This window comes from Cygnus olor, chromosome Z, assembly GCF_009769625.2.
Source record: "Cygnus olor isolate bCygOlo1 chromosome Z, bCygOlo1.pri.v2, whole genome shotgun sequence".
In the NCBI taxonomy this organism is placed as follows: Eukaryota; Metazoa; Chordata; class Aves; order Anseriformes; family Anatidae; genus Cygnus; species Cygnus olor.
This window is the reverse complement of record NC_049198.1, coordinates 39,897,635-39,914,611: the sequence shown is the minus strand read 5'-3', so window position 1 is coordinate 39,914,611 and position 16,977 is coordinate 39,897,635. Positions and strand designations below refer to the sequence as shown.

At 44.9% G+C, this 16,977-nt stretch overlaps 1 protein-coding gene across 2 annotated transcripts; it reads right to left on the bottom strand.

Moving 5' to 3' along the window:
- Nucleotides 1-14,619: 14,619 nt before the first annotated feature.
- Nucleotides 14,620-15,663, bottom strand: FOXB2 (forkhead box B2). Of its 2 annotated transcripts, XM_040542083.1 has the most exons (2): nt 15,306-15,663; nt 14,620-15,185 (listed from the first exon to the last, which is right to left on the bottom strand). In XM_040542083.1, the coding sequence occupies exons 1-2, from the start codon at nt 15,661-15,663 to the stop codon at nt 14,620-14,622; spliced, it is 924 nt and encodes a 307-aa protein (XP_040398017.1). The 2 variants fall into 2 exon arrangements, with proteins under 2 accessions (XP_040398017.1, XP_040398016.1); XM_040542082.1 differs by having other exon boundaries at nt 14,620-15,663.
- Nucleotides 15,664-16,977: the final 1,314 nt, after the last annotated feature.

The following is a 16,977-nucleotide window of genomic DNA, read 5'->3' as shown; positions in this document are numbered from 1 at the left end:
AGACTGTCACAGATGGGCCAGTGCTCCAGTCTAGGCTTCTTTTAAAACATCTCAAAGACACAGTGGTAAAAAGACAGCAGACAGTAACGTGACACAGAATCTGGGTTGTATTTAGGCAGCCATTCCACAATTTTAGATAGGATATTTTTTTTTTAGCTTCCTTCATTGTTCAATATTTGTTTTATGATCATCAGAAAGGTTGTTATAGAAGCCAGCAATGTTTCTCATGGGGATGTAGTCAGAACTATAACCCACTAATAAACGTAAATTAGGATATAGCTCATTTTAACCTCACACTAGAAAGCAGAAAAAAAGATCAGAGAATGTGTCTCTTGAAATAAACTTTTATAGCTGTAAGAAGAACTGTTAAAGGGGAAATAACGTGTAATTGAAAGAGCTTATGGACAACTTCTATTTGTGCTAGTAACATAAAATAGATGTCAAGCAGTGGAAAGGAAAAAAAATAAGAAAAATTGAGATTTTCTGCCTCAAACTCATTAAAGGTGTGGAACCTTAGTCTTCATAATACTCAAAAACATGATAAAAACAGAGGTTTGGCACTGTAATGGTGAGAAGTGCTAGCAGGAGCAGGATTATAAAAATCCCAATAATGAGTGCTTTTTTGAAGTCTCTTTTCAAGTTAATGATAGTAAAAATATGATACATATCACATTTCATTTTAAAAAGAAAAAATGTTTTAGATTCATGGCTATGAAGAATGGCTTTCAACATTTTTAGGTCTTTCTTTCAAATGGCAAAGGAAAAGATTTGTGTACTGTGGGGAAGGCAGAGTTCAGGAGTCTTGAACGGCTCAAGTTAACAGTACTTTGCCTTGGACCAAGTATATGATGTGCGCTGGTAAGGCAGCAGTCTAAATGAAAGGTTTATGCTTATACTGCGTTTTGAGAAAAGGGAAAGAGCAAACTGCTCTCTGTTTGGTTCATGACATTGCTCACGAAGCATAAAGACCCCTGAATCAGTAAGACATATGTATGCTTCACTTTTGGATACACCCTTTTTCTTTTAGTGAATCCATTCCATTATAGGATGAAAAGACCTATTTATGTAACTTTCACCTCCGTGGGTTGTTTTATCTCATGGTTTTGTTTCTGTAGCACACTTCCATTCTATACACACACGCATGCACACACACACACACAGTGTTTTGTTTTCTTTATGAGGAGAACAAAAGTCTACTATTTTGATGGACTAAATTGGCACAAAACTCTTACATTGCAAAATTCATTAGAAAATACCATGAATGGTGAGTTTGGGTTTAACTTAGTGTTGGTTGCTTCATGAAAGACTGAATTACTGGCTTTGCAAGATAATATATGCTGAAATGATGTTTCACAATCCCTCAAGTAAGTGTTTCAAAGCTTTATTTTCCTTCTCTATGGTAAAGGGAAGATAATTCATGACAGAACTGTTGTTTCACCACTAGTTTGGTTGAAGTTTTCAGCAGGGCTGTCTGTAATAGGGTCAATCTTCATTTTTACAACTTGCTCCTTGCTGCCGTTGTGAGAGGGGGATTTTGTGAGTGTTGTATATCATTACTTGATTAATTCTTACAAAACATTCTCCATGCTGCAAAACAGTTTTCCACACCATCTTCTAAAGGCTTAAGCTACTTTAACTACAAGACTAGTGCTTTGGGTTGAAGACAAATGCAAAATATCGTGTTCATGTCTGCCACTTGTCTCATGCAGCTTACCTGATTAGTTGCTGTTAAAGTGGGTGTATTACAAATACTTATCCCTTGAGGCAAGTGAAAAGAGTAGCTTGTAACTTCAGTAATGCTACTGGGAATATATTTGACCTCACACCTCCAGTCCTGACATTGTTTAACCATATCCCACAACTAGTGAATTTCAATTATTTGTTCAGAAGAGCCATTCATAATTGCCTGGTGTAAGCCTGCCTTTAGGATGCAAAGCAGAAAACAATGAAAATGCTACACTGGTGAATTAGAACAGCAGCACTTAAATGTATAAATTAACTGGGCCTCTTTTCACAGCTTTCTCTTTCTATTCTGAGAGGCCTCAGTCTGGTGACATCAAAGACAGGATTATGTGAGAAGATAAAAACTTGATCTAATGTCCATGTTTGAAGTCATGAAAGTCCTCTTCTCTCCAAGCCAAAATAACCCTCCTTAAAGCACAATGAGCTAGGGTCCAGGTGCAGAGGGGGGGGGAAGGTTTCGGAAAGGCACTGGGGGTATCTCAGAGAAGCCAAAGAGTTGTACATTAAGCCATAATCTTCCCAAATGTGCTAAAACACTGTATGTAGGCTTTGGAAGCTTTGTCCTGCCAATTAATATGTTAAGTCTTCCTTTTAAATGAAGAATACTATTATGCATGTGGCTGGATTGGCCTTTAATGAGAGTTTAACCTGTTTCACCTACCTATACGGAAATCTACATTATGGTGCATGTGAAAGAAACAGGGTGATGAAATGCAATGTCATCTAAGGGTACACTGTGATCGTATCTTGCTAGCTTCCATACGCATTATATTCCATTTCTGATATATCTAATACACTTACTGCCTATGTATTACAGAGGGATTCAGAATGTGAGGCAAAATGACAGGCTTACACTTGTTCTTCTCAGTGAGGAAGCATTCTTACATTCAAATACTCTCTCATGAGGTGAAATGATCTGCCCTGAGTCTCTAAAAATTGTCTGAGGCCAATGCAAATTTTCACCTTGTAAAAATGTACAGCTTTAGTGCTTCCTGAAGAAGACTTTCATTTTAATATGTGCATCTCAAAGCACATACCCTTAAAACTTCTTGCTCTTAAAAGCATGGAACATCCCACAAGGGCCTAGGCAGTATCTCAACAGACCAAAACAGGTGCTTGTGTCCAACTTACAATGTATGCCAGTCTCCAGGAGAAGATTTTGTAAACATCACATGCTAGTGAGAATGTTTGCCATTTGTACCATCTGAGATTCTGATATATAGTTCTGTCTTTTCCCTGGATTTTCAGCTTGTGATGCATACTCACTAGCAGAAGAGAGAGAGAAATATCAGTGTTTCAGTTCACAACTACAGATGATCAGATGAAACCACACATGCAAAAAATAAGATATGTCTGATATTCCTCACGTTCTCAATTCCAGTCTTGGACACATTGCTATAATTTTATCAATTCTACTCCAGTGGTGGGAGGAGATTCCTCAGTGGTGTATTTATGCTGACTTTAAAATAATGAATCTATTAAAAGTATTACTACTGTTTACGTACCTTTAAATGACATGCTTCCAGAAAAACAAATGTATATTAATAGAAATATTGGGGGAAATATCTTTCACTCAATTTGGATTATGATACCAAATTTAATTCTACTATTCAGCAATCTGTCTTCATACTGTCTTTCTGTAAATGATCCTTGTAGCTACGTATTTTGACAGCTATAGAATAGTTTAATTTCTTTCTTTTATAGATGCATCCAGGTACACATAATTTCTAACTGCCAGCTCCTGAACTCCTTGCCAAGACATATCTATCACTTTTAAAATAATTTATTCTTTCTCCTACTGAGTTCAAGTCTTTAAATGCATCGTCTTTTTTTTTTTTTTTTTTTCAAATTGTAAAGGGTTTAGAATTGTATACTCTCTTGAATGGAAACTTTTATTAGTGCAAGATTCATGGAAGAGCCATCAGTAGCATTTTTGGTAAATTAGTCCTTGACAAACAGTGTAGTTTTGAATGTCTCTTCATGATGTAGGACACACAAATCATTGCTCATTTTCTAGACAGGTAGCATATTAATTAGATATTACCGGGATTCTTAAACCATTAATATATGTGGTTTGCAACAGTCTTACTGCTGTGACATAATATTTATGTCAAGTTGGTCTTACAGGTGGGTATTTTCTTCCGGTCTAGCTTTCAGGCAGCAGAGTGATGCCAAAGTGATTGGATAAGTACAAAGAATGGTTTTCATTACTTGATGATGGTGGGAAGGCCCTCGTAGAAGATTTTCAAGATGTTAAAGGGGGAGCAACTTTAATCCTGCAAGAGGCCCTTGAAGCTTCTTTTAGCATTTGCAGCTCTGGGTGGTCCAGCTGAATCCTTTGTGGTCATTAGTGTCCCCCTAAGCATTTTGATGACAATGCAATTTGTGGAAATTCTTGTGACGAGGGCCTGCTAGAATATTTAACAAGCTCTCAGCATCCTTCACTGCTTCTGTGCTGCTTTCATGTCCCCATCTTCCTGTATTTTGTCTGTCAAAAATTGAAAGAGTGCATTGAAAACCTTCTCCGCCAGATACCAGTGCAGGGAAGGTCTGGTGAGCAATATTATAACTGAGAATAAACAGAGAGTTGCATATCCAAGAAGGACTGAGTAGTGCTCATGCTAGAGCTGAAATCAGTTGCCTGATTGGTTCAGTGAAAAAAAACAAAAAGCTGACATCCATCCATCCATACATGGGACCAGACGCAGCCATCTGCCAGCATCAGGACCTCCAGGCACAATAACACAGTTCTTCCAGGGAGCCGAAGCTCCATGGCCCTTGGAAAAGGGATAATGCTAATTGGAAACCACAAAGCTCAAAGGGGTGAGGAAAACTGATTAGCTGGCTTAGCTCAGTTAGAAAATGAAAATATTTGGCTCAGATGAGGCTCAAAGGAAACAGGGAATCTGTCTGAATTCAGAGTCTCTGAGGCAGTGCTGGGCCCGAAGCTTATTTTCAGGAGAGTGCAAATGGATTTTACTGCTTCTTCCCAAGTAGAGCAGTTACCAGCAACTACCCCAGAGTTTTATGAATTCCTAGTTTTATTTCACAAGCCTTCAGATGTATTCATCTACACATTTCTGGGAATTAAAAGGAAACTATCAAAATTAAGATCTCTTCCCATGAAAGAGAAGAGGGGCTTGCAAGAGAGGCATGAACCAGTATCTGTGAGATTTAGAAACAGCCTCTGACCCTGCTACCAGCAACCTAAACAAAGTTAGTTTTTTTTTTTTTTCCATTCACCTGTAAAACAATATGATATTGCCTCTTATATCTATCTCAGTCCAACATCTAGCATAAAAAAGCCTTGATCCTGTTTGGATCCCCTGATTTCCTGATTGAGTAGACTCACAAAAATGTACTTCACATCTGCCTCACAAATTCTGAAGTGAAAATGTTACAGGTTTGTTTTATTTTGTCCTGCCCCTTTGTTATGATGGTGCCATTCACTAAGGAGATCCTGCAGTGTTTTCAACATTTGGGTTGGTGGGCTCAAAAGTGAAGTGTTCCTATAAGCACAGCAACAGTATTGAAAAGTTTGGGAACCCATAGAGAAGTCTCTGAATGTCCTTGCTATATAGAGTCAAAGTAATTGAATCCTTTCCTTTCATTATACCCACCAGAAAGACTTGAATAGAAACCATGTGAATATACCCTTCCTCTTAGCCTTTCTGTGGTCACTGGGAAAATTATCACCTGGATGTCATTACCTTGATTAATTATTTACTGACATATTTTAAAATCAAAGAAATGTCAAATGTAAAAATGTTTCATCTGCAGTGATTTTTTTCAGTCATCTTCAATGTGCCCTCATTAATTTCTATTGAGTTGTTGAATATCCCTTGCATATTTAAGAGCCCAAAATTTTCTGCTGCACGGTTTGTGAATCTTTCTCCATTAATAGGCCATCTCAACCAATTTTAATTTCTTTTGCATGTCATCAGTAAGTATTGTATAAAACTTCCAAAATGACCTTCAAAAATGTTGAGTTTATAGTAATACATTTCACCAAGCATTGGCAGTCTTGGGAACTTTCTCCATAATTTTCCAATATTCATGCGTTAGATTCTCTGTATAGTTTCTGGTGGTTTAAGTCTGGTGTTGTTCTTTCAATAACGTCGACAGCCTTGTTGAATGTTGAAGAAATAGAAGAAATGTAGATGAATGAAAAGTGAAATTATTTAAAGCAAGTTTGTTTACTGATCTTATAATGTTTTTAGCAACACTTATCTATAAGGAAATGGATCTCATAGGTAACTGGAGTGGTCTTGTGTAGGATTAACTTGATTTATTTCAGGCTTCATTGGTACAGTTTTCTTGACATTAGTATTTCCTTCTTAAGCAATGGAAGAAGTACGAAACAATGTTTTTCTCATCTGAATTACATGAAAGTAAATGATTTATAAGTTTAAAAAAAAAAAAAAAAAAAAAAAAAGCCCCACAATAATCCCATGAGCTCTCTGGGTATTAGACCACCATTATGAAAAGCTTTCCTGTTCAAGAGAGTCAAATAGTTTCCAGGAGAAGAGAGTATAACCTAAGTAGAGGTGTTCTAGCTGCCCTGTATACCAAAACATTTGTGCCCTTAGCAACCAGAAGACTTCCAGAAGTGACTGACCCCTTTCTGTCTTGTCATGAATGCAAAAAATAGCTCTGCTCTAGAACTTCCAGAAAACTGCTGGTAGTCACTAGATGCCTCTCTGAAGGCAGTAAATCACTGTCACTGGTATTGGTCCTACTCTTCTTTGTGGTCAACTAAATAGAGAACTCTTCAGGACGCATTTTTAACTTTCAGCAAGACAGAGAAATGTGGTTGAGTTCAGCAATTTTTTGATTCCTGGCTGGAAGGGATGTGTGTTTACAGTGCTTCTCAGGCATGACAAGGAAAACCAAATCTGTTGCCAGCAGGCTAAAGTTCCTTATAAAAAAATATTCTTATTGAAGAAAATCTAGAGTTTCAGTAGCTGAAGAATGTCATAACCCTTGTTAAGCTAATGTTTCTTCAAAATGGATAGAGAATTTTTTACAAAATTGCATCCCAGAGAACATAGGAAGAATTCACAATCAAACTTGGAGAACATGGACTGTGTCATAGACACTTTTGAGTTTGGTACCGTAAAGCTGGAAATGTGATCAGAAATGAATAAAGCTCAGTGCAATAAAGAGAAAAGTTACTATGCAAGGAAAGAAGAAATGGGGGTAATGCTAAGAATACCATATGTATGCTAAAGATAATAGGAATCCATGAGACCTTCCATTTTCTTTCCTGACCTTCATTCATATTCCTGCATACTCAATGAGTTTTCTACTCACTCTTTGGAACAGGTAATCCTCTGAGTTGCTTATATCTGGCAAACCTCAGATACCTTTGTTATAAGACCCAAAATGCATAAATTTACATGTCATGTTACTTAATTTCATTGTATAGCCAGCCCGTGTGAGGTTCTACTCCTTCTCTACTTACGCTGATGATTTGACAGACACTGTGATTCCAAACTCTTTATTGAAGCTCTGTTCAATATTCAGTCTATTTTGTGACTTTTATTTTTGCTAAAAATCAATTATCAGAGAAGAGCATGAAGCTGTTCTGTCATAAATTGCATTTCTTGCATGAAAGTTGTATTTACTCCTTTTTCAGGCTTATATAGCGTATATTTGGTATTCTTTTTTTCACAATTCATTCCTTCAAAATGAAGTCAGCCTAGTGGACTAATGTTTTCTTTATATTCTCCCTTCATTTCTTTCTGGAAGGTTGCAGATGAAATATACTGATGACACAGAAAAGCATTTTCATATACACCAAATATAAAATCTGGTTCAATATTCAGTTTGACTCCTAATTTGAGACCATATTTTCAACTTAGTGCATTTATTTGTTTGCAGTGCTGGAGTTGGTGAGTAAACTGGGGTATTTTTAGTTTTAAAAATGTTTATAACCAGATAAAGGTGAAGGTGAAGGTAAAGGTGAAGGTAAAGGTAAAGGTAAAGGTGAAGGTAAAGGTAAAGGTAACAGAGGCTCTGTAAGGACCTCAATTAATTCACTTGTTATCTGTTTTGCTGGAATAATTGGTGTAACTTCATTTTGAAGATGTATCATATTCATGCTTTTGGATTTTGTTTGTTTTTGTCTTTATCTCTGCTGCAGATACTCAAAGGACAATAAATTGATTCTTTTTTCCAGGTCTTATCTTGACAGCCCTATTCAAGTTAAAAAATTGTACACTATGGTAATCAGCCAGAAATGTACCATGTTACATTGCATTTTCTTCCAAGCTCATGTGTACTAGGAATGATTTTTGTAGGTCAATAACAGTCAATTAAACAAGATGTAAGCACCTGACAGTTACAGCATTTATTAGGCATAGGAAGTATCACAATAATTTGCATATTCACTAATCTCTGGTGGTTCAAATTTATAACAACATCAGTTAAACACTACGAGGGTTAAGAAAATTCTAATCTCAAACCTTAGAAGGGGATAAACCCAAGTCCCACATTCCACATAAACCAATAGGTTAATAAAACACAAATGACTACTACAATCACATTACAAAATTCTCTTACATTTTTCCCAGCAAATGATCATTTTCCAGTAGCAGATCTATGGTACAAGCAAATTCTTTAGTACACAAAAAATACATTTTTCTCCTTTCTTTCTTCACTTTTATACAGAACTCGTCATTGATTAAGCTTCAGATTATTCAGGTCATGATGAAAGAAGGCCTGATCCACACTGGGAGTTTGTCATGTATTATAGAGTTAGAAGTCTATTTTTTTTCTTTTTTTTTTCTTTTTTTTTCTTTTTTTTTTTGTTAGTGTGAAGACTGATAATAAATAAAATTTAGCAGCCTTTAGCAGTGAAAGAACCATTTGCCTAATAACTTATTCACTAGGTAACACTGGTGTTCAGCCAAAAACCTGCTTTTTCTTGACATTAAGGTACTGTGATTAATGGATAAAGAATATTGTTCTTTCTGCTTTTTGAATTGATTGCTTTAAGCTAATTCTCTGGCTTAAAAAGGGGGGCAAACTTGGTCCCTGTGGTTGTTCCAAGAACAGTTAATGTCTATCATCCAATGACTATTTTAATATGTAGCATAATACAAACAGTCCATGCAATGTGGACTTTCAACTTTCTCCCAGGTCTTTTACTTAAAAATATGTTTGTTTCTCATTGAAAATGACTACTTCTCCCAGTGTAGATTAAGCATCCATAAAAGTCTAGAGATATGTTACAAGATTCTGTGGTACATTGTGCATGTCAAATGCAATAAAACTTAAATTTTAATGCTCTGTGAAGCTTAGCATTACGGTCCTTTTTTATCATGTGTCATAACCTGATTCTTTTCTCCTCTAAAAAGCAAACAGTTTCTTTTTACCATCTCTGTAAGCAGAGAAGGAGATACAGATGAAAGTAGTACACCGACACCTCTGACAATACATAGAGCAGCACAGATTCCTCAGACACACATGGCATGTACATGCCCAGTGTTATCGAACTAGGACGCAGATATTCAGAGCTGCTTCTCCATCTTAGAGGGTATTCAAGTCCATACCTATACTCAGTCTACCCGCCAGGTATGCTGGTATAATATGAAAAGGGCACTCAGTCTCCCATGCTGAAACTTTCTAATTATTTAAATGAATTTTACCAGAAAATAGGCCAATAAATCCAGTTAGTGGGACACTTTCTTTGGAAAGAGGAACTTAGCCATTTCTTGACCTTGACCTTAACATATTTTTCATATAAAATTTAATCTGCCACTCACTAGAGCAAGGTTTGGACTCTGCATCTGCAGATGCAGAGTAGAGATCCATGATGTCTACTGTCCTATATCGCACATTGAAACAACTTCAAAGTATTGCTTTGATTTAGGACACGTGGCTAGGATAGAAGTCACAGATCCTGGTTCCCTCTCTGTTTAAGAAGAATTGTCATAGATCAGACCAAATATTTATCTACCTCAATGTCCAATCTCCAACAGTAAGTAAAAAATGGATACTCTAGAAAGGGTGAGACAAGAAAAGTGTGCAATTATACCTTCAAAATATAGTACCAGCATAGCAAATCTGAGCAAAAGGTAGCAAGTTTCTATGGAACAACCCTCTGTGGATTTATCTGACATGAATTTTCTATTTGGTCTCTGAACAAATGTTAGCAGCCTCAACATCCTGTGACAATGAATTCTAGGTTTTAATTAGGTGTTTTCTGAAGAATCCCCTCTTTCTGTTTGGTTTGAACTCTTTTGATGACTCCCATTTCTGGTATTAAGCAAAATGGTGAGCAAGTCTGCCTTAGTTTCCTTCTCTAGATCTCTCATGATTTTATGAACTTATATATCTCTGTATGTCTTTGCTTTCCATGCTGAAGAGCCTTAGACTATTGAATTCTACTTATACAGAAGATGTACCTTTGATTATCCCATCTGTATCCTGCCGGTTTTAATCTATCTGCTTTTATGCGTGAGGAACTCACCAAACTCCATGGTGCATTCAAGTTTACTTAGGATTTAAACAGGGACATGATATTTTCTGTTATGTTCTCTGTTTGTTTCCTAGCAGTTTTTTTTTTTTTCCTACAACTAACAGCTATAAAGACAACATTTTCATAGAGATATCTACCACAAATTCATAAGAATCCTAATTTTAGGACCTGTAGTTATGTACATAAAATCCCCATGCGTATCAGTTTGCATATATGAACAATGAATTTCACCTTCCATTTTCACCTTCCATTTCATTATCCTGTAATTTAGTGTGGAGGTCTTTCTGCAACTTCAAATTTGCCAGCTATTTTTCTTTATCTGTCTGAGTGACTAAGTATCAGTAAGCATTTGTCACTTCCCTATCTTTACCTCACCTTTTACACGATTATGTGTTTTTGGGACACCAAACACCAATTCATGTGGTACTGCATTGTGGAAATTTGCCACTTATTCCCATCCTTCCTTTCCTGCCCCGACTGCTGTGTTTTCCCCAGTGTCTGTTGGACTCTGCCCTTGTAGCAGAGCACCCAGACTGTGCAGCTTATTCAACACTTGATGAAGGTTACATTTGTTGTCATGTAATGGCATGACTTCACCGAAAAGCATGACTCTTCTTCATGTGCCATTTTACAGTTGACTGGCATTGTTTCACAGATGTGAATTGGAATCTTTCTGAGCTGAAGTGATCTTGAACTTAGATTTCCTTCACAGGGTCTGAGAATAGTGCTCTAAGCACTCTGCTTTCTTACGTGGGCAATGCCAGTGGCCGCATTGTATGAGCAAAGGAGGAGGACCACTGATTCTTTAAAGAAATTAAAGACATATATATCTTCAGGATAGAGCCTTGTAGGTGGTAAGTTTTGGTATTTAGCATATAAAAGTCTAAAACTACACCTAGTTTATCCAAACGAACCTGGTTAATTTTACCATATGTTCATCAAAACTTAAGTATTTCTGGGATGTCCAAAAGCAGCATTGGAACATTACTTTTCAAAACTGAGACACTTACAGATTTCAAGTTTTTACAGGGATGAGTATATCTTAAAGTGATAGCGATTTAAAATAGAATCTTACAATAAAAGGGAGAATCTGACTGATCCCATAAACATCAGTGGAATTCCAAGCAGACTTCCCAGATTGATTTCTGGCCTGACAGGCTTCATGACTGAGTCAGTGGAGCCCAGAACTTCACAGATAGTATTGGAGGTGCCACTGGGCTCAGAATGTATGGACTGAAATGGCTATCATATGTCAGACCATAAAACACATTCATCCTAGAAGTCTTACTGCATTTGCTTGTTTTTTCTTGACTTGCCTGCTGTATGGACTGATGATACATAAAGCAGTGCCTTGGTTAGGAATAGTTTTCCATAGGTGGGAATAATCATCACTTTGTTAGCTAGCCACAATAAATCAGAAACTTAGTGGGGTGATGAATTCCTTTTCTTAGGCCTCTGTTCTTCTATCACTGACTCTTGCTTTGCTACCTCTGAGAGTGTAATGAAATTAAGAATTAGCCTGCTTGTCCTACTTACATTTATTTCTTCTAGTTACAACCATCCTGTCTGCTCCCACCCAGTAAAGGCTCAGCTGCTTTTTCTGTGCAGAACACAGATGTGCCTTATTCTGAAAGCAAGCCTGTGGCATACTGCTATAGCAGACAGGCAATATCTTGTAGTTAGCATAAGTCTGTGGATTTGTTTTCCTGTTTGGTTTACCACATAAAAATCTTACCCTTCTCCAGTTTACACCTGCTTTTTTTTTTTTTTGTTTGGAGGAAAGGGTACTATTTGACTTGCCTACACGCTGTACCATCGTCTGTTTCTGAGCAGTGATGGGATTGTTGTTTACATATTGGGATTGTAGGTTGTTGATACACTACTTTATAATATTGCAAATGCTATGCTTAGAGACTGGGTCCTTAGAAATAAGGAAAAATGCGTAAACTCTCTACAAGATATTTCTCAGCCGGTGACTTTGCCTTTTCCCCCTGACAGCCTGAAGCTCTCTGGTCGCTCCGGCGCTCTGACAACTTTCCCTGTACGAGCTGCGAAAAGAAGCCTTGACTCTTTGGGTCACGCAAAGCGCAGGCAGCTGCCGCGTGGCTCACCCCAAGCCCCCGGCCGGGCACCCCGCGGCCCCGGCGCCCCTCTTCCCACTGTCTGCTACCACCGGGCTGCCCTCGGCCCCCTCCGACGTCAGCTTCACGACATCGAATCGGTCCCTCCCGGGAAGGATTCCTGCAGCTGCTCCGGGCTTCACATTCTCCTCGCCCCTCGGGCCCTTCCCAGAGGGAAAATACAGATCCCTAAAGGTGCTTCAGGGCCCCAGAGGGCACCACGTCGAAGGGGTGCAGTGTATTTAAGCACACCGAGCTAAGTAAAACCGGCGCGATTTGCCACTTACTCGGGAGACTGCTTTCAATATAAGCGGCAGATTTAGCAGCAGAAATATCGACTCGATTTCTTGCCTGAAATGGAAGACAGCGGGGCAAAGGAAATGTGAAGCACTTTATATATATGTATATATATATATATATACACATATATATATATATACACACGCATACATATATATAATTTCTTTTGCTCTGTTTACCCGGCTGCAAAACTTTTGAGGCGATCCGCCTGCTACTCCGATTTCCAAACAGTGATATCGATCTGTGCCTCAGTAACGCAACATTATTAGCAGCGTTGTATTTTCCAGCGCTGGGAGCTTTGTAGTTTTGGAAGTTAAGGTGCATCCCCCGCCCAGAGCGGAGGGAGCAAGTGGAAATCGAGCAGCTGCGGGGTGAATTTTGGGCGGGCGCAGGGAAAACTGGGGACCTCCGGCACCCGGGGCTCGGCAGGCTTGCTTTTCCCAACAACAGCTGCTTTTCTGCGGCTGCAGGTCCCCCGGCAAGGAGCAGCTCAACCCAGGGCACCTTCCCCAGGGGCTGGGACCGCGACCTGGCATCTCGGGGCGCGGCGAGAGGCGGGGAAGAGCCGGGCAGCGACCGGGATTCAGCGCCCGGCGCGACCGGCGGCAGAGCTGCGCTGCCTCGGGCGGTGGGATCGGGATCCGAGCCGGTGCCCCCTCCTCAGACCCGGCCAGCACCGGAGGAAGCACCTCGCCAGCGGGAGATTTGCCCCTCAGAGTTTTCTTTGCCTGTCCCTCTCTGGTTTTGTCTCCGGGAAAAGTTTTGGGCGCTTCAGTCTGTCTGGGGGGAGAAGAACCTACGGTGCGAACAAGCGTTTCTGAACCCGTGTAAAAGGCGAGTGTTTTAAACAGCAGCACCAGCAGAAGCAAATGAATAGATGGGTTTTAATGATCATTGGTGTACAGCAGGGCAGACAGGGTACGGCAGCAATCTCTCACAAGCCAGCCGGGACTCGTCAGCCAGAGCATCGCTCTCTGACTTCTGATCCCTCTGCTTTACGCAGACCTCTCGTCTGCTGGAAGGTTGTTTTCAGTAAAGTGCTTTTCCCGAAGATTTTTAATTTTTCTTCCCTCTCTCTTTCTTCTTTATTTTTCTTTTCCCCACCCAACAGGTTTTAGTGTTCACACTCACGTGGAAGAAACGCCAAGCAACACATACAAAATAGCGATATCTGTGAGCGGTAGAAGGCGATGTGATAAGCACAATCTACGAATGGCAGGGCTGGTTTCATTTTAAGGAGAATTTAGGGAATTCGGACACTCACAGCCTGAGAGGCCAGGTCATACTTCGGTCCCTCCTAAGGTATTACCCTCACTGAGATGCAGCGTAAAAGTGTGAGGGGGAAGGACGAGTAATCGTTAGTTAAAGGAGCCCTTCGACGTCAGCGCCGTTGTCATTTAAATTCCCACTAATTAATCGAGCTATTTAAAGCTTACGCTTTAATTCGCGAGCATCACGCTTCCCGAGGCCCCGCAGCTCGCCGGGGTCCGAGTTATTACCTCGGCTTTGGACGCCTCCTTCGGAGCGAGCTCCCCAGGTCCGCGGGGCAGAGGATGGATGGTCGGGGGAGGGGGGAGAGCAGCGCTCAGCGCAGGTTTTGCCCCTGAGGCTGGAGCCCCTCTGCCGCCGCGCCCCGAGCCTGGCGGGACCACCGCCGGCCGCCCCGGGAGGGGGCTCCGCGGGGAGCCCCGGTGCCCGGCCGCCCCCAGCCCCAGGCTGTCGGTGTGACAGGGAGCCTCCCCCCGGCCCCTTCCAGCCCCCGGCAGTGGCTTTTCACATCACCTCTCCGCCACTGAAGGTATTTAACGACGATAAAAGCTCTTACCTGCGACCTGGCTCTCACACAATCTGATTGTACACAACACAAACACAGGCAGGGGCACGGCCACCAGACGGAGCGGGTCTCCGTGCCGCACGCGTGCCCCCTCCCCTGGGAGCCCGGGGGCCTCCGCTCCCCCGGCCCCCGGCCCTTTAGGAGTGCACCAGGACGGAGTGGAGGGAGCCCTTGCCCTCGGGGGCGCCGCTCGCCGCCTGCTCCAGGAGCGCAGCGGAGGCCGGGGAAGCGGCGGGGCAGATCTGCGAGGCGGCGACCGTCAGGGCGGGGATGGCCGAGGCGGCAGGCACGGCTGGAGCCGGCTTGATGGGCACCGGGACGGCGGGCATGGTCTGCGCCGGCGGGTGGCAGAGCGCCTTCACGGGCACCCCGAAGGGTCCGTAGTCGGGAGACACGGGCACGCCGGCCACCGGGTCCATCACCCCGACGTGGGGCCACATGGAGCTGACCACGCTGCTGAGCTGGCTGGGCACCGGGTAGCCCAGGTGGTGCATCACCGAGGCCAGCGGCAGCCCGCCGGCCTGCAGCACGCCCTTGTAATCTCTGCCGATGATGTTCTCGATGGCGAAGGGGTGCTTGAAGCCCGACGGCTGCCCGCTGCCGTAGGGCGAGAACTGCGGCAGCCTCCCCACGGCGGCGGCGGCGGCGGCGGCGGCCACGGCCGCCTCGGAACCCGCCAGCCCCGGCACCTTGCCCGGGGGAGGCGGCGGCGGCGGCGGCGGGTGCGGGTGGAAGTAGTGCACCATGTGCGGGGCGGGCGCGGGGGGCTTGCCGGGACCCCCGCCGCCCGCCCCGCCGCCCGGCCCGCCGCCGCCGCCGCCGCCGGGCAGGTGATGCTCGGGCCGCAGGACCTTGAAGCGCTTGCGGCGCCGCAGGAAGCTGCCGTTCTCGAACATGTCCCCGCAGTCGGGGTGCAGTGCCCAGAAGCTGCCCTTGCCCGGCTGGTCGGGGCGGCGGGGGATCTTGATGAAGCAGTCGTTGAAGGAGAGGTTGTGTCGGAGGGAGTTCTGCCAGCGCTGCGTGTGCTCGCGGTAGTAGGGGAAGCGCTCCATGATGAACTTGTAGATGTCGCTCAGGGGCAGCATCTTCTCGGCCGAGTGCTGGATGGCCATGGCCGTCAGGGAGATGTAGGAGTAGGGCGGCTTCTGGTCGCTGTACGAGCTCTTCCCCGGCCTGGGCATCGCCGCCCCGCCGCGGCTCTCCCGCGGCCGCACGCCCCGGCCGCGGCGCGCTCCGGGCTCGGGATGCTGGGGACGGCCGTGCCCTGCCCCGCCGCCGCCCCTACATCGTGGGCGCCGCCCGCCCGGACCACGCGCGACCGCGACCCCCCCGCGGGGTGGGCGCACGGAGCCCCCGGGCGCCCTCGCCCCGCGGGGTGCGCTCGCCTCGGCCCCCCGCCGCTCGCCGCGGGGCCGCGGGGGGCTCGGGGGGCGCGGGGCAGAGACAGCTCCCGGCCGCCGCGGGTGTCCCCTTCGCCCGGCTCCTGGAGGCCACCGGGTCGCCCGGGGTCCTCCGCTGCCCCCTCGCGCTCTCTCTGCTGGCGCTGGCGCTCGGCACGCGGCGGGGGCTGGGGAGCATGAAATTACCCCGGGTCTCTGCGGAGACGGGCAGCAAGGAAAGCAAGACGCCCCTCTCACCGCTCAGTCCGGCGTGCCCGAAAAAAAGTTTGCGGCGGGAGGAGGCGAGCGCTGGGAGACGGCGGGGAGAGGAGGCGAGCGGGGCGGCGGCAGCCCCGGCTGTGTCGGGTGTGCGCGCTCCGGCGCGGTTTTGTAATGATGCCCGAGCCGGGAGACCCCCGCAGCTCCTGCTCTCCTGCTATATATCACATGACAGCGGCTCGGGGACTTGGCGCCTGGTGGAAAAGGAGCGAGGAGCGGCTCCCGGCTTCCCTCTCACTCGCACCTCCTCAGCTGGGCGAGGTGGAGCCGGGGGGGGGGCGAGGAAACGCCATGTGAGGGCGAGATCCTCTTTCAAAACACAGGGCCGGGAAAAGATGCCCGAGCAGGGCGGCCCCCTCCTCCCCCTCGCCCTCCCGGCCCTCCCGCAGCCCCTCTGCCCCCTGCCCCTTACCCTGGCCCCGGACCTCCCCTGGTCCCCCGGGGGCACCCCGGGGAAGGGGGCGTCGGGCCGGAGCCGGGACCCGGGCAGCGGCGAGCTGCGACCCTTGGGAGCTGCTAATTCATTGAGCCTGAAAAGCCGCGCGAAGCCTAGCACGAAACTCGGAGAAACGCGGGGAAAGGCTGCGTTTTCCTCTCCAAATCGTTGCGGGAACCTCGTGCTACTCGGCCGCGCTGCGCCGAAGGCACCGGCAGAGACACCCTGCCTGCGCCTGGCCGCGGGGTGCTCCTCGCCACCGCCGCCGACCTGGCAGGAATCAGCGAGCGGTGCGGTGCGACCTTTCGTGGGCATCCTCCGACAGTGCCCTGCGAGCGCGGGCAGGCTGCGGATGCGAGCGAGGAACGGGGAAAGCAGCTGAGGTTGAAGGAAACCCTGCC

Coding starts and splice junctions, on each gene's coding strand:
- FOXB2 (XM_040542082.1), bottom strand. CDS start 15,663: ATGCCCAGGCCGGGGAAGAGCTCGTACAGCGACCAGAAGCCGCCCTAC.